At 34.1% G+C, this 18,665-nt stretch overlaps 2 protein-coding genes across 6 annotated transcripts in view; one reads left to right on the plus strand and one right to left on the minus strand.

Moving 5' to 3' along the window:
- The window catches only part of LOC117224042 (uncharacterized), a 260,485-nt gene that overhangs the window by 45,011 nt on the left and 196,809 nt on the right, over nt 1–18,665 (minus strand). The gene's annotated exons all lie outside the window — the stretch shown is intronic.
- Nucleotides 6,715–9,702, plus strand: LOC117224043 (uncharacterized). 4 transcript variants are annotated; one of them, XM_033476700.2, is made up of 4 exons: nt 6,715–7,164; nt 7,248–8,579; nt 8,661–8,910; nt 9,406–9,702. In XM_033476700.2, exons 2-3 carry the CDS (start codon nt 7,265–7,267, stop codon nt 8,798–8,800), a joined length of 1,455 nt encoding a protein of 484 aa, XP_033332591.2. In that variant the 5' UTR covers nt 6,715–7,164; nt 7,248–7,264; the 3' UTR covers nt 8,801–8,910; nt 9,406–9,702. The 4 variants fall into 4 exon arrangements, with proteins under 4 accessions (XP_033332591.2, XP_076383142.1, XP_076383143.1 ...); XM_076527028.1 differs by having other exon boundaries at nt 6,719–6,872; nt 7,107–7,164; nt 7,248–8,910; XM_033476699.2 differs by having other exon boundaries at nt 6,720–6,872; nt 6,984–7,164; nt 7,248–8,910.

An 18,665-nucleotide genomic window follows, 5' to 3' on the forward strand; every position in this document is an offset into this window, starting at 1 on the left:
CAAAGACACGATGGACTTGCTTAATTATATACCCCCAATATACCACAGTTATTTAAAAAATTTGAAACAAAACACGATTTCCGAGGACTTAATCACTCCTATTGATGACGAAAATGAAATTGAACCGATGTATTTTCATATAAATTACTTATACTTATGTTTCAAAATGTACTAATTATTTTTGTATTTTATGAATATTAAAATAAAAAATACTTAAATCAAACTTTTATATTAAATATGTTCATGGTATAAATTATTATTATATATGTAATTTATTCAACAATTTTAGTAAATCACTGTCCTTTCAAAACATCACTTCGGTAAAATACGTCGGACAAAATTAATATATGTCAGTCATTTTTCTAAACTATTTATTTTGAAAGTGGCTTAAGTCACTTTACCGTAATGAAAAGTGGTGATTTTTTAATGTTTATACGAAATTATTTATATTGAGAAAAATATCAGTATCCTGAGATAACAAATACAAGTAAATCTTCTCGAAAGTTAGCATCCATATTTTTAAACGTGTTAAAACGCAAACCCTTAACCCTTTGCACTCGAATGGCGACTCTGAGGCGCCACTAAAAATTGGTGTACTATTTTTCAAAATCATTCTAAGAGCATCGGACTCGTTTCTACTTGAAAAGAAACTATTAAAATTGCATTGTACTTGTCAACAGGCTCAATTTCATGTGCATAAGTCGCAATAAATTATATAAAATAGAACTACTGTAGATCAGAAATCATGTTTTGGATTTCGAATTCGAATAGTTTCGACCGCAAAGGGTTAAATATATCGACTTAAAAACAAAGTGACTTATGCCACCTTCAAAATAAACGGCTCATATGAAAATTGGAAATTGAAGTTCACACTTATGAAGATAACACAACTTTCAATATTATCGTCGACGTTAATGTAAATATTTGATTGCATTACGGAAAAAATCTATAATAACCTGTTCGTCACAACGAATAACTTCAATACATAATGAAAAAGTATTCGACTACATTTACACCTACAATTGTTTTCTGTTTCGTAGCATCTGATGCAGCAATTAAAAAGTCATTTGCTCGCGAAGCTCTCAGACACACCTGAATTTTACCATGCCCGAACAATAGTCTACCCGATGGTAGATTAAGGAGGAAAACTGGAGCTCGTTAGCGTCTTAAAATGGCGGCCGACGAAAGGAACCTGGCGACAAAGGGCGGGCGGAGGTGACACGCCGCGCCGGCGAAAAAAATAAAGTAAGCCTGGTCGGATACGTTTTTACGGGGACGATAATAACGCGAGGCAGTCGGCGCGATGGCACCAGTTTTCGGGGACCCCCGTGAATAATAATAATGAGTTGCTCGTACTTTCGACCCGGGACAACGGTAGTCCTCGCGGAACGTTTCAGAAATGGTTACAGTTATTGTTCGCCGCGCGCGGCGGACCGTTTCTTTTCTTTTCTATTCTTTTCTTTTCGCTGCATGAAATATTCAAACGGCGTTCTCAGGGCTTTCCGCGCGTCGCCAAGGTCTGTTGTGAACTAAAGTTTATGAATTTCTTCGTTTGGTACGTATCCTTTGCTCAGATTCGTGGGCTTCTCGTGCTCCAAAGTTTGTGAGACGTCAATTCGAGTAACGGCACAGGCAAAGTTATCATTTCGATTTGCATGAATGTAATTGAAAGAGACGTTATTTATTCTACTCATTTTACGAATAATTGCCATTCAGAAATTAAAAGAAAATGTCACATACATTTCAGACATACAATGGTTTGCGAAAACGGTATAACATTCTTCAAATTCGCGTATGGTTTCAATTTGTTGACATGTTACAGGGGTTAGTCTACTAGATAATACCTAAGCAATCTTTTTTCGAAAATTACAATTAGCTGAAACGACAAACAACATAAAGGACTCTCTTTTTTCAATCTTTTTTTTCTTGAACGTAAATTGTTACACCTTGGTAATTTGTACGCACGCGGAAAATTTCATCGAAATCGTTTGATACAGAGTCAAGCTACAAATGTTGAAAAATGCAAAAATCGGTTCGACGGGTGTTTCTTAACGTTTACTGTACACATTGTATAAACATTCCATAGAAGATGCTAGAGGTGTGTCGCGCTACAAAAATGTTAAGCGATTGTTACGTGAAAATTATTTATTCAGTTTTTCTGAAAAAAAGAACACAGAAAAAGGGTGCTAAAAGTGATTTGTTTTGCAATAAAATTTCGTTAGTGTCGAACACCCGAAATGTACAGTATTAAAGTTAATACATGAGACGTATTTCTATTGTGTTTTTCAACTCCCAATTGAGAAGATTGATTCCATTATTCTAGAAACGAAATTGACCAAGATCTCTAAGTTACTGTGTCGCCATCCCCGCCCAATGTTTTCTTGTAGACAGCGGGCGTATCTGATGTGCGCCACGTGGGGCCAGTAACCTTGAGCAGTAGCATAAATATAATCCTACTATGTATATGTATGTTAGAAAAATCTAACACAAGAGAGACACTGTAAATAATTTACTACATTTTATGGTACATTCTAATATTTGGCAAACTGTTGTTATACTTTAAAAAATGTTAATATTGTTTGCAACGTTGTCAGAGTTCACGGTGCACGTTTTCAATATTTTTACAATACAGAGAACAAGAGAATGGTGTAATTGGAAAAAAGAATCGTTAATTCAAGGTATGTCGTACCTACGTTAACTAGCGGTTGTCTGTATCGTTTCGTCCCTTCCAACAGCAACCAGGATCCGACAGCCCCATGAATTCCCGTGGCAAGGATTTGGACCATAACGCTGGTTAGCACGACTATCCAACCCCAACCACTTTCAGGGTAGTAATGCTGCCTTATGGTGCATCGTGCAATGTATCTACAGCACGTAAAAAACCGTCGACGTGTTTCTAGTCTGACGAGAGACCACAATCACAATTCTAAATGCTTTCCACTGTGCATCATCGTATGCACCGTTTTTTATTCTAAAATTTTGTTCATCCTATTTCATTCTCCCTTCAAAATGTTTGCAGACTATAAATATTGTAATAAAATATAGCACTTTAATTATTCAAAAGAGGAACATGACATCCTTTCTACATTATTGAATATTTCTTATAATTTAAACTTCTCAATGTTTAACCCTTCTATGGTGGCTTAGATCTACACATGATTCAGACTGTGTAACTACACTTATTTAACTTTTTAAGTTACTATCTTATTGGCGTGAAATTTATTGACTCTGCTTATTTCTAATTACTGTGAATTTTTGCTACCTTTTATATTTTCATATTACTTATTATATCTTTTTATCCAGTAAAGCTTAAAGGTATTGTACTGTAATAATATAATAATATTATAGTTTAATATTTATATTATATATTATATTATATAATATTATATAATATTATATTATATTATATTATATTATATTATATTATATTATATTATATTATATTATATTATATTATATTATATTATATTATATTATATTATATTATATTATATTATATTATATTATATTATATTATATTATATTATATTATATTATATTATATTATATTATAGTATAATAATATATATAGTTTCCAAAGATATATGCTCGGATCTTTTTTATTCGGGTCTATGTGATCCGAACCTAATTAGTGCAACTTTTTATAAACACCGTAGAAGGGTTAATGTACAAAGTAAAGTACTTTGATCCATGAATTATCATATTCATAGATTTGGATGGTCGAAAATTGGAGAAAGTTGTAGGGAGAGTATCTCCTTGAAGAAGACAATAGGTACTTTCCATGAGTGATAATTGTATGCAATTTGTGGCAAGCTGACGCGAGAACAGACCTAGGATCCTGAATCTCATCTTTCCCGATTTGTTTCAGATCTTCGGGCTCCTGCAGGCACACGTTTCCCTCGCACTCTCCGGAAAACGAGTGTTCACCCAGCTCCCCCGAAATTGCCACGCCGCTGTCTTCAAAGGCGGGACTTTGCACGCCATCTCTCTCGTTATGGTCTCGAGTCTCCATCCCTCGACAGCGAGGCTATTGCCACCGAGACGCAATGTTCATACTTGCCAATTATCTTCTGTATCTTCTTAAACCTTCCACAAGCTTTTACCTTTTCGAACTTTCACTCCACGAACATTACGAACCGCCTTTTGGGTTACCGATTTAGTCGCCGTCCTTGTTCTATCATTTATTTATCACGACAATTGTGGGTTCAAATAATCAGTTGCACGATTGACGAATTAAATTGCATGAAACGCGAATGCACGACTTTCTTCGACATATGTTCACAAGTACCCTAAAGTTACATCGCTCTATCCTAAGGATCAATATATGTATATTTAGTCGATTTACATGTTGTAATCCGTAATAGGCGAAATTCACTATTAAGAATGACTCGCGTTGTTGTTTTGGACACTTTGTATTAGGTTGTAATTGTTATATGGACGGTTCAGAAGCCAATCAATGCAAGTCTATTCTTCTTTAAAAATATGTTATCTAATAATATAAATAAAATAAAAATGTGCATCTTTATTATAGAATCTTTCGGTCAATAAATCGATACAGTCGATTTCTTCATAAAGAATGACTAAACAAAATTTAAAAAATTATAAAAAAAGGGATAAATAGAAAAATTAAATATTAATATTAATTTACATTTATTTATTTAATTGTAATAAAAATTATGCTTTGCATTATTAGTGGAATTGTTATTTTCTTGCACAATTAATTTGTAAAATTATTTATCCCAATTTTGAGGTTAACACTGGACTTAAATTGATTGGCTTCTAAGCCAACAATATGTATGATGAGATAGTTATTGTTATATCAACTGTTGAAGAAGCTAATCCATCTGGTATGTCTGGTGTTTTTTGTTTATAAAAATCGTGATAGGGGTGGTTGAGCAAACAGCAATTCTGATGGACGCGCGTGTTTAAATGAGACGTTCAGCACTTAGAAAACGTTACGTTTTATTGATCGTGTTTTATAGTTTATGAGTAAAACCGCCTATATTTTTTAAATAATAAATTACAACTTCAATGATTAAAGTCATTCTCCAAAGTTGCTACATTGTTTTCATTTTTAAACCAAATAAAACTTTAAACATTGATAGTCGCCTGAGATTGATTTCGCAAAAAACTCCTTTGAATTCAGAAAAACAGCTCGAAGCATTAGGCTGGTGATGCAAATTTTAATATCGGGCGAGAGTTGTTCGCGAGCAGAGTGTAAAAAATCATATGAAAGGATGCGGACGAATTTCATAATCTTCGAAGAAAACATTACTACACTTTCCTGCGGGATGCTTTCGTTTTTCCCATTTACATTGGAGGTCATAAGATATTTGTATTCCGAGAACAGCGAAGATCTTTGAATGCTCTAGGGACGGGCTAGGGCGAAGCTGAAGATCACAGTCCCGTCATTCGGAAATCGTATCAATGAATAAATTTCTTTAAAAAATTCATCGTCGTGGATATTTTTAGTGAATCCGATTCAAAGATTCCTATATCGACTTATCGCATAGGGAATGATGAAACACGGAATCGAAATTGGACGAGAAAGTCTCGGCAGATAGAAAACGGACGTCATCGATGAAATTTGCTGGGAACTACAGCATGATCTCACGATTTTTGAAACGGCAACCCTACTAACGCGGAAATACGTTCGAAACTTTAATCCGGTCACGGTGGGGGATTAAATTCCGTGCATTCTACGGGATGAAAGGTAGTAGTCCACGAAGATAAAGTTCGAGAGCCGTGTCGGTCTCTCTATTCTTTTACTGCTCCGGAAACTTTCGCGGTATGAGTTTCCTTGAACCGGATCGAGCGATCCACTTCGAAACAGAACTACAGAGACCGCGAGCCAGCTTGTAGGGCTACTGGGCTATTTCTTTTGATGTTTCCTACATGTTGATTGAAAGGGTAGACGGGAAATAATATTATCTTTAACCAGGCGTTCCGTCTCTTTATTAGCGGTCGTGCGAGAAAAACTGGAGCTGAGACGACGGGATCTGTTTTTCAAACAGAGGGTGTCATCCTCGAAATAGTACGTTAAAATTCTGCAGATATTTCTGAACAAAATTAAGTTTATCATGCTCTAAATACAATATTGACAGTAATTATCGGTGATAAAAAGTAAGACAAATTGAACAGACAATTAAAGGAATAATAAAAGGCACATAGAAGATTGCAATACAGTAAGAACCATGCCAGACAGTTAATTTATTTTACGGTATTTTCTCGATGATGATGTCTCTGCTAATTCCTTTCTTTCTTTCTTTCTTTCTTTCTTTTGCTTAACATATTTCGAATAAAAAAGTGATAAAATATGTAACATTCAGATATTTACTTTCATTTTAAAGAAATCATTTAAAATCATGAAATTCATTTGAATTCATCACATTTGTTACAATATGGCCCGATCAAATATAAAAAGTAACAGTAGTTACTGTTTATTTTCAAGCACAATTAACTTCATATTTATCAAATAAGACATTAAAACTTTTTATTTAAAACTAAACGAAATAAAAGAATACAAAAATTGAATATATCTCATTTGATAAACATAAAGATAATTATGCCCGGAAACAAATCAGAGGCATAGTCACCCCAGAACCCCGCAGCAGGGTAGCCAGGAAAAAGCGAGGTCTCTCCTCCCGTACCTCTGCCGCCCGACATACTCGACGAACTGCCTTATCGGAGGAATGGAAGGGATGCAGTTCGTCGGGGATTTCGGGGGGCATGCGGTGCGGAGGGAGAGACCTCGCTGTTTCGTGAATCGTGGTTACTCTGCCCCTGCCCCACTCTGCCCCACAGTAACCGGCTCCACTACCCTACGTACTGAACGAATGAAAATCAATATTCTGTAAAATAAATCGTACTCGGTAAAATATTACATATCACGATATTAATTGTATTGATAAAACGTATTAAAAGTACGGAGGAACAAAGCAGTGATTGTTTATTTGACTTTATGTTTTCACTTTAAATTTCAGTGGTTCATTTACTGCATACAGTAACTTAACCTATTTTTCGCACGATGCGTTAGTTACTGTGCACAGTAAGTGAACCTATTTTTCGCTCGATGCGCGCGTTAGTTACTGTGTCGCTTATCACAGATTAGACCAGCCTACATAACCTCAAACACATCTCTGTCATATTTTTGACGAGAGAACCGTAAGTACGAAATTTTATTAAAGCAGACGTTTCTGATATGAACTTTTCAAATACTTATTATAATATTACATTCTTTTGTATAGAAAAATTTTATATAGAAATGAGTACATCAAAAAAACAACGTATGCTGTACACCAACGAATCCATCAATTTAGCTGTAAAAGCTGTTAAATCTGGGATGCCAATAAATGCTGCAAGCCGGAAATATCAAATACCACGATCAACTTTGCATAGTAAAGTAATCGGCCTGTATGACAATAAGAAACCCGGGCCTGTTTCCATTCTGCCTCCTAATCAAGAATCACTACTCGTAGAATGGATTTTTGAATGCAGTTGCAGAGGTCATCCAGTAACTAAAATGCAATTATTAAACAGTGTTCGCATTCTAGTAAAGGAAATGGGAATCAAAACTCCATTTGGTGAAAATGGTCCTGGTAAAAGTTGGTATTCTGGCTTTTTAAAGCGGCATGAGGACGTGTGTACACAAATGACTGAGAACTTAACCCACGCTAGAGCTGCAGTATCTGAAGGGGCCTTAAAAAAATGGTTTTCTACAGTAGAAGCACACTTAAAGGAAAAAGGTTTGCTCAATATTGACCCATCTAGAATATTCAGTACGGATGAAACTTCTTTATCATTGGATCCTAAATCTGATAAAGTATTGAAAAAGAAAGGAAGTAAGAATGTCTATTCGATTAATGAAAAAGAAGCCTTGACAGTGTTGGTGACAGGGAATGCGGCAGGTCAACTAGCACCCCCTCTTGTTATATTTTCTTCGAAGCACATACCAAAAGAAATGTATGAGAAAATGCCATCGGGTTGGATCTATGGTACATCGGACAGTGGTTGGATGCAAGGAGAACATTTTTACGAATATGTAACTAATGTATTCTACCCTTGGATTATCAGTACAAATATATCTTTACCTGTGATTTTATATGTGGATGGACATGTTTCTCATCTTACACAACCTTTGGCTAAATTTTGTGTAGCAAATCGAATTGAACTCATTGCCCTACATCCAAATTCCACGCATATTATCCAGCCAATGGATCAAAGTATGTTTTGTCCAATGAAAGCAGCCTGGACAAGGCAAGCGAACGAATACCGACAACAAAATAATTGTTCGAGTGTATCAAAAATTGATGCTGCTCAACAATTAAAGAGAGTGTTTGATAATTTGGATCTTGAAAGGATTTTGAGTAATGGGTTCAAGGCTTGTGGTCTAATGCCATTTTCCTCTAATGCAATCAATTATTCTAAAATTTTTCAACGAACAAATACACCAAATCAATTAAGTGAGCAGCCAAATGATCGATTAAATGTAGATGAAAGAAATCTAGATTATATCACAACTTTAAAGCGTATTGAAGAAAACATTAATCCTGCAACTCTAACTGTTTTTCAAGCAATGGGTAATACAAATGAATGGACTGGTCGAACGGAAGACACAAGTCTTTTTTATGTTTGGAATAATATATCAAAACTTATTGAAGGTGAGAGCACTCAACAAATATGTCCAACAACGAAAGCCGAGAAACATGATGTTGGAAATAGTCAGCTTGATGAAAATGGAAGTAATAGTATGGTTGTGCTTGAAGAAGTGATGATAAAAGAAGAAAAAGACACGGAATAGGAATGCAAAAGAGATTAAACGAGCAACAAATGAAAGAAAAAGCAGAAAGTAATGAAAGTAATGCTCCTGCCAAAAAGAAGAAAAATTATTACAAAAATTTTATAACTGAGGTTTGTTTAAATAAAATATTAATTACATTTCAAACTATTTCTTAAAATTAAATTATTATACATATTATATTAATATGTAATAATGTATGTTAAATATTACATTTTTATTGTATATAGTTATCGAGGGTGTCAGTTTTCAGGGAGGGAGCTCAGAATTTTCTCTCTTTCTTTCTCCTAATATTCAAAAAAGATTTTTAGTAGCGAAAACTAACGTCCGCCAACAGGGCATAGTAATTAACTTATCTATTTCTATATGGGATTACTTGTATCATGTATGCATTATTTATTTAAACAAACATATTGCCATTCCCGTGAAATATATTCAATATGAAATGAGAAATCATTGTTATTAAATGTTTGACGACATCGGTTCAACCATAAATGATTATTTGCTGTCAGAATTGCAATTAAGACAAATGTGTGAGATATGTTTCTTAATGTAGTTCTTGTGTAATCACGTTTTGTATAGATTGCACATAATTCAATTTTCACTAGGTTTGCTGTTGCTGCATGGTTCAATGCGAACAAAGAATACTCGTCTCCCGAGGAAATAGTTTGTTACAACTTACTACGAACTTGAATTTTTACATTTCATCTTTGCAACAGAGAAAATGCAAATTTGTCAAATGTTCACTGAACACTGGACTAATGTAATGTGTAAGGATTTATTTACAACAAAAATACAAAAGTTCAACCGGTTTATAATAGCAACTAATTGTAAAATAAATGCTGAACAAAATGTACTTTCATATGCCAAACAATAAAATTTTAACTTATTGACTTACAGTCAGACTTGTGGTGTTGAATTATTTAAATAACATGAACCCTAGTGACGTTGTCTAGGCGTTTATACAAAATGCTGCATTATCAGATTTAAATTTAGATTTGTCGATCAGAACATTTTTCATTATGTTACAATTTATCCTGCGTTGTAACCTGCCCCGGTCTTCTCTACATTTTAATAATTTTAATCTAGTCGATACAATTGAATCCTCTGAATAGTTATTAATCGCTTTGGACAGCTGTAAAATTCTGGGATATTGATTGACGAAAAGTGGATCTAGAATACTGTTTATCGGCACCAAGAAATGATCTCACCCGATAAAGTAGGGGACCACAGATACGTAGATCAGGACAGAGTATCGATGCATTGACAGCGAAACAGAGTTAGGAGCCTAGCAACTTCCGCATTTATGTCCACCGCGTGCGTATCGAGGTCACAGGAAGCTGTATGCCGGTGTTCTTCTCTGAATTACAGTAAAAGCTCGGCAAATAGGATAAAAAGACAAAGGAGGTGCGTTAAGTACGGTGCTGAATGTGTAAACATATTTGTCGTAAGCGGAGCGAAGGAAAGTCAAAGTTTGTGAGATTTATTAAAACAAACTACCGCATCGCGGCGCGCCGCGGTGGTGCGCGCAATTTCGAATTGGTCAATGGTCCGTAACAATGGAACGATTTCGACCGTTTCATGAAATTGGAATTCTATTCAATCCTACTAGATTTTTGCACGTTATTGATATACAACGGCGGTAGAAATATATTCGTAACTGAAATCACCTAATAGATTACTTAAATGAGCCGTTCACATTTTGAAAGTGGCATAAGTCACTTTGTTTTTAAGTCGATATATTTAAGGGTTTCCGTTTTAACACGTTTAAAAATATGGATGCTAACTTTCGAGAAGATTTACTTGTATTTCTTATCTCAGGAGACTGATATTTTTCTCAGTATAAATAATTTCGCATAAACATTAAAAAATCACCACTTTTCATTACGGTAAAGTGACTTATGCCACTTTCAAAATAAACGGCTCAAATGTTGTTTTGTGGAACATTTTCTATGCTCCTTTGAAATATGTACAATTTCATTTAAGAAGGAAAGATTTGTTACTCATTCACGAGTGGTCTCCGTAAACATAAAATTTTATCGTAAAAGATAGATGTTGATAGTCTAACGATTTTTATGAAAAATTGAACCGATTTGGAACATCGTAATAAAAATAATTTGAAGAAAACTTGATTGGTTATTATAAGTAGATAATTATTTGTGAATAGCTTTTTTAGTGGATTGTAGATAAATTAAAGAGATTTCTAATATCGTATCTCGAAGATTTGTATTTGATAGAACGTCACCTTTATGGAAATGTTGCAAGTGAAGGAAATAAACGGTTCAATAATCTGATTAAAAAACATTAATGACTATAATTTCTTTCATTCGAAGTTAATTTTGATAGTTCATTCAATCGAGAAGTTTCCACTGTTGCATTCTATTCAACTGATAAAAGCAAACAACTATAGCGAATTCCGATCTGAATGGGATCAACGATGCTACGTGACGTTCAGTCGGAGTCAGAATACTCGAAACGAAATATCTAAACAAAAAATTGTCACGTTGGCCACTCTCACGACTTTTTCCCCCCTCATCAGTCACACTTTACACTTACAGATTATCACTGAATAAAATCATTTTACTTTCATTCAACTCCGACCGTCGTCTCGGTGTCCTAAGAAATTTCATAAAATCGGACTACTTTTTTTTAAAGAAATAAAACTCACTCTGAACATATCGCGAAAATTCATTTCTAAATTTGAACAAACAGTCCCGTCGCTCAACCAAAGGAAAACATGGCCGTCGTTGCGTTAACAAACAAATGTTACTTTACCAGTGCCTTCGACAACGGCTTAAACGACCACCAAATAGAAAATTAAAATAATAATGTCCAATAGTCGGGGAATTAAATATTTGCTTCTATTGAAAAGAATGGTCGATAGAGACGGTTTATGTTCACCGATGATCGGTGTATCGCACTAACAATGGTAATGTTTCATTAGCACTACTGTGTCTAAAATCGACTAAACGATATTTTCAATCGAAGAGAAGCTGGATCGACGTTTCGTTCAAGGTATCACGAATTCCGGAGCGAAAGGTCACGACAGGCTAGACGAGGGGCGCGTTGTCGAGCGCGGACTGGATCCAGTTAGACGGTTCCCACAAGAGGATCGCGCCGAGCTTGCGTAGGGGAAAACGAAACGGGCCAATCCCCTCGTTCTCCGGCAACGCCACGTGCATTAATGGCCATACGTTTCGCGATGAAACTCGCGGTCTGCCGAGGTAAATCGAGTCGGTCTACCACTCACCTGTTCTTCGTGATTTAACAAAGAGTAAAGTAAAATGGAGCACTTAATTTTCGAGTAAAACAGTTTATTAAAAAGGTATGTGGCTACAAAGAAAAATGTTATCTTTTGGATTCTCATACATTTATTCTTATTTCACACTCTTCTCATATATTCTTCTACACGCAAGTATTGAAATATCCGGTTCGCTCAAGCGGTAGAGTAAAACAATTCATTTATACCATATATATATATGGTTCATCGTTTTGAATTCATAAAAATACAAATTGTTCACTGTTATATGGTAATATATATAATATAATATATAATAATATAAATAAATATAATAAATATATAATAAATAATATAAAATAATATAAATACTATATAATATATATATAGTATTTATATTATTTTATATAGTATTTATATAGTATTTATATTATTTTATATAGTATTTATATAGTATTTATATTATTTATATTTATTTATATTATTATATATTATATTATATATATTATCATATAACAGTGAACAATTTGTATTTTTATGAATTCAAAACGATGAATTTGTATAAAGAGAAACTATAAATATATGTTCTAACATATAACAAAAATACATATCATATGCAATGGGACTAGTTATATATTTACTAACTCTGCTGTATAATGAGTAAAATACTTTTTTTAAAATTTTGCTATTACATGGAATGACAGAGAAAATGAAAAAGAATCGTTTTCTTTTTAATTTTTTCATCTGAGCGTGTAACGAAAATTTAAAAAATGCGATTTGTAGATTTTGATATAAGTTGTATGCATGCTGAAAATTTAATTGAATAATGCAGAATCGCGTTACAGGCGTTAAAAGATGCCAAAAATCTCAAGATTTCTCAGTTTTTGGTCGAAAGTCGTGAAAAACTGAATTCACAACGTCAACCGATTTCGATAAGAATTTCAGTATGCGTATAAATTATCGAGATCTACAAAACGCATTTTTAACATTTTTGTTATAGGCTCCGATAAAAAGTCAATTCTGCGATCCAAAATCTTTTGCTTTTTTTCTCATTCCAAGTAATGGAAAAATTATAAGAAAGTAGTTTTGTCATTGTATTGGTCCCTCTAACGTTTCCAAATAATTCGAGATATTCAGTCCAGTTTTAGAAAACTTACGCTGGTTTAAACAGTGCCCGAACACGTTTTCTAAATCCATGGTATTGTTGCTACGTGAGGCAAAAGCGACATACTGGCGTCGAATTTCGCTTGGTCAACCGAATCAGCTAGAGAGCAAACACGTGTGACCGAAATTACATTATCATAATCGGCATACTAGGTAAACCTATTTATACAGTGTGTTTAGTAACGACAGAGTTGTGGCTGTCCTAAATATTAAATAATTAAAAGTGTAACAATATTAGATCGAGAAATATATAAAGTATGGTTTTATATTTCATGAACAAAAATCACAGATGAACGTGTCATCCTTCTTCTCGGTACTCTGGTGTAGCTAGGATAGTAATTTAAGTTTTATTATACAATCCATCAATTGTATAAAAGAATAAACACGTGCTAAGAGACAATTCCATTCCCAATTTCCGTATATCCTCAAAATGCAGCTTAAGAACTATAGAATCTAAGACTGCACTCGCAGTTATTTAGTTTATAAATAGAAAAATTTAAAGAATGTATGAAAGATCAGTAGATCATCTAAATTTCGGCGGCGCAAATGCGAACACTGTAAATTTACGTTACGTCAACATGCGAAACTTCATGCAAAATAAAAATTGTTTGCATCAATCACGAGACACGGAAATCAAATAAGAATTTATTTCATGCTATAATAATTCAAAGAATTTATTGTTCTACTTTATAGCCATTAAGCACAAGTAAGTGTCGAGATGTGCGGAACCTGTTTGATAGACTCGTTTATAAAACGTGGTTTCCATTCTGTCAACTGTCCCAAACACGTAGACGTCGATCACGGATATAAAACATAATGACGTGCCTATTTTTGTCTAATAGACAACACATTGTGCGTCACTATCATTTTAATTATATTTAGAGATCTTGGATGTTTTCCCAAGGACGAGAAACATTTTGATTTTTACTTGCCGTATCATAAATGTACGTATGAGCCGTTTATTTTGAAAGTGGCATAAATCACTTTGTTTTTAAGTCAATATATTTAAGGGTTTCCGTTTTAACACGTTTAACCCTAGAAAGATAACCATATGACAACATACGTAAAAGATAACCATACGCTTCAGAGGCGCATGCTTTTCTAAGGCGTCAATTTTATACTAACAATGGATATTTATTTAAGTTAATCTAGTCATTTTAAAGGTTTGGCATTATTGTAAAAATAAAATGCATTTATATTATATTTTTTTATATTTTAAGTAATTTTAAACTTAAATCACTAGACCTCTATGAAAAATTAACAAAAATCAACAGTCTTCGCAGGCGCCTCTGCGACGTAGGTTATCTTTCTCGGGTTAAAAATATGGATGCTAACTTTCGAGAAGATTTACTTGTATTTGTTATCTCAGGAGACTGATATTTTTCTCAGTATAAATAATTTCGTATAAACATTAAAAAATCACCAATTTTCATTACGGTAAAGTGACTTATGCCACTTTCAAAATAAACGGCTCATATAAAGAAATATTTTTGAACTCATCGCGCAATGACATCATTTTTAGGCAGTCGTATGTGATAATCGACACAAAAAATCTAAGATGTTAAGTAATTTGGACGAATAAAAAATATATTGAACACATACAGTGACTCCAAAAAGTATTCGTACATTTTCAAAACGGAATAAATCTTTTATAATTACACCAAAACGACTTACGTTTCTGTTCAAATGATATAGGGACTAGTTTGCTAGACAATGAATACACAAAATTTTGCAAAAATTACATTTGGTTAGAATAACAAAAAATATTAAAAAAATTGTGTTTTCGCTACTTTTCCATCTGAGCCTATAACGAAAATTTAAACGACGCGTTTTGTAGATTTCGGTAACTTTTATGCATGCTGGAAATTTAATTGAAATTGGTTGACGTAGATTCAAGTAACAAGTGTCTTACTGGAAAAAAACTATGACTAATAACTATAGGAAATCTATCCGGAGATTGTATTCGACTGTAGCCTCTACTACATATGTATACATACATATCTTTTACGCTGCGGCAGCATGTCACACTATATACATAATACTTGCATCACTTGGCTATTAGTGAAACAATTATGGTCATAATTTCTAATGTCATTGTACAAAATATTGTAGAAGTTTATGCCAGCTTCCATAAAACAAGTTCGAATACTTTTCTCTGCAAGAGAGGGAAGAATTATCATCCATTATGCATAATTGTTGCTAGATGGGAAAAATTATAAAAATCCGATAACACGTATCCCCTATTTTCGATCAAAGATGAGACACGCAAGACAACACACTTATATATAATATATAAAGTGATTAACAATAAATAAGAGAGATTACAAAAAAGTAGAATTTTTAATACATTGTTTAAACGAACAACTTTTTCTGTTTAATTTGTTTAAGCACCCACATTTTTCATTTAAAAATACGAAGTTAAAAAGAGGAATTCAATTTTTCTGTATGTGTAATTTTTAAATGTAATTTTACTTTTATGAACAGTTGTGCTATTATTTCTAATAATTATATAATTAGAAATGGTATATAGAAATAGTTCTATACATTTTTTTTCTTGCGACAGGTTTATAAGGTTAATAAATTTATAAGTTTTACAGTGATAGCATTCTTTTTAAGACTTGACGAATAGATATTTGAATGAACTCCAAGATATTTTATATTTAACATTTATTTTTATGTGTATCTTTCATTTTGTAATATCATCTTTGGAATAGTAATATACAATGTAGTATCTTAATATACAATGTAGTATCTTAATATACAATGTAGTATTATTTATTATAGAAAACATATAATATTTAGTTTGCATGGGTGTCCCGTTAATTTTTATTTACATTGTCCTAACATGTACACATAATTTATTAACATTTCTTCTAGAGTTACATTTCTTCTAGTCTTTATATTTATTTAACAAGTATCGAATAAATAATTTGATTCTACGAAAATTTATTCTTAATGTCGAATAAAATTTTTATCTTTTATCTGTATCTTTATTGGAAGGCTTCGAATAAATCTTCGAATAATTTCTGTCAGTTCGGTTTTAAATGGCGTTGCCGAGCCTCGAGCCCCGAACATCAAAGATTCAGCGACCGACCAACAGCATACAATGAAAGCAAATGGAGAATCACGCACGAATGTAAATTTAAACTTTTACATTTTTCAATATGTTTTCATAAAAGTGTTATGAATGAATTGAGTAGCATTTCCCGATGAAAATTGTATAATTTAATACTCGAGTATAATTGAACATATTTTTATTGATACGTAATGTTATGAAAAAATTATATTATTGAAAATTGTACATATGTTGTCGTCTTTGGATTCATCTTCATCGGGAAAAGCTCCACAATTCATTCGTGATACGTATATGAAAATACATTGAAAAATATAAAAGTTTAAATTATCATTCCTGCGTGATTCCCCATCTGTTTACATTGTATACCGTTGATCAATTGTTTGGTCTTTATTGTTCAGGACTCTAGTTATTCAAAGAATAACATCCTTCGAATAAAGATACAGGTAAAAGATGAACATTTCATTCGACGCTACAAATAAAAAAAGTATCTTTATTCGTCGGGCAAATTCTCGTCGAATAAAATTATTTATTCGATACTCGTCGAATAAAGATACCTTTTTATAAATTTGAAACTTCGAATAACGAATACAAATTTTTTCATCTTCTATTTATTATTCGCAATTTTTATTTATAATAAATCAACAGTTATTCCCAACTCGGTATTCAGTTTTAATGATACTTGTGTACAAAAAAAAATGCAATGTAGCAGTTCATACGAACAAACTACCATATTCATCGAATTCGTGACTTTTCAGATTCAGTGAACTCAGAGGCAGAATCTACCGTCCATAAAACGATTCGCTTGATCTCGATAGTAATTTATGCTACGTTATTATTCGATTTATGCTGTATTTGGATCAATTTTCATCGGGAAAACATCTCCAATCGATTGCTAATAAGACTCTTATCCTAACGTTTATAATAATTAAAATTGGTTTTGGCTAATAAACGAATGTATGGTGTGCGTGACAATGTTGCCTCCGAAGTTGTGAGCCACAAGCCACGCCTCGTGTGGCTACGAAAGAAGGGTGCGCAAGAAGTGGGGGCAGGCGACGCATGCGCAGGAGTTCGGCACAGCGGCGTGATGTGTCTACCGCGAAACGTTATACAGTAAATTCTCCCTAATTGACGCTCAGCTTGCAAACAAAAATGGACAAATTGGGAAAGGAACATACGATTAATCAAGCCTCGCGGCTCGTGTTTATACTTGTTGACAATCGACCATTATAAAAACAAGCCGCGAGACTCGAATAAACGCATCTCCTTTTCCCAAATTGTCTATTTCTGTTTACAAGCTGAGGGACAATTGGAGAGAATTTACTGTAGTTCTGAGCTACAATTGCGACGCAACGTAGAAACTCTGTACGATCGTAGTTCAAAATTGTAATGTTCACCCGATAGACATGTCGCGCTCCTGTGTGGGACTCCCCGCGCATGCGTCTTCACCCCACTCCTTGTGTAGCCTCTTTTCGTGGTCACACGGGCCACTCCTCGATCCACGACCTAACTGAATATGTAATGGGTATTCTCTTGGAGACAACATTGTAAGTATAGATCCTTATTTCACGTGTATTTAACCATCGTCCTCTGGACCACGCACCACTATAGTGGCTTGCTCTAGAAGCTCAATCGCTCATCGTTTGAACCAAATAATCGTCTTCATGTGCATTGTTTCACACTTCTTTTGTCTTCACATCGATTTACAACAGTCTACAGGGTGTCACAAAAATGTCTCGCAATCCGGAAATGGCGGGTTCCTCGGATCATTTGAAGCAACTTCTTCCTTTACAAAAATGTTCTACGAGGCACCGTTAACGAGTTATTAACGAAAAACAGTGACCAATAAGAATCGAGTAAGGCTGACGCGAGGCGGCCCAGCCAACCAGCGCACGAAGCCCAGTTCCGCTCATTGGCTCGATCGCCTCGCGCCAGCTGAACTCGCCTCTCATTGGTCACTGTTTTTCGTTAATAACTCGTTAACGGTGCCTCGGAGAACATTTTTGTAAAGGAAAAAGTTGCCTCAAATGGCCTGAGGAATCCGCCACTTTCGGATTGCGAGACATTTTTGGGACACCCTGTATATATAGACAGAATATACAGTATCAGACTCCGTACAGTACATATCAGACTTTGCCGTCCAGAGAAATAGCCTCGCGCAGAATTCAGCCGTACCTAAAAGGTTAAGTACACGTGTACATGTGTAATTGACAGTTTCTGATATGAGGATTCAGCACATATCCCAGAACCATCGAGGAGCACGTTCCTTGTATCTGGTCAGATATGTCACTGAAGTTCAGGGGCATGCGTGTATACATGGATAATACACGGATATCCGTTATTTTCAATACACGTATATCGTTTGTGTATTAAAGTTCACGGGTACATGTACA

This window comes from Megalopta genalis, chromosome 16 (genome assembly GCF_051020955.1).
Source record: "Megalopta genalis isolate 19385.01 chromosome 16, iyMegGena1_principal, whole genome shotgun sequence".
Lineage (NCBI taxonomy): Eukaryota > Metazoa > Arthropoda > Insecta > Hymenoptera > Halictidae > Megalopta > Megalopta genalis.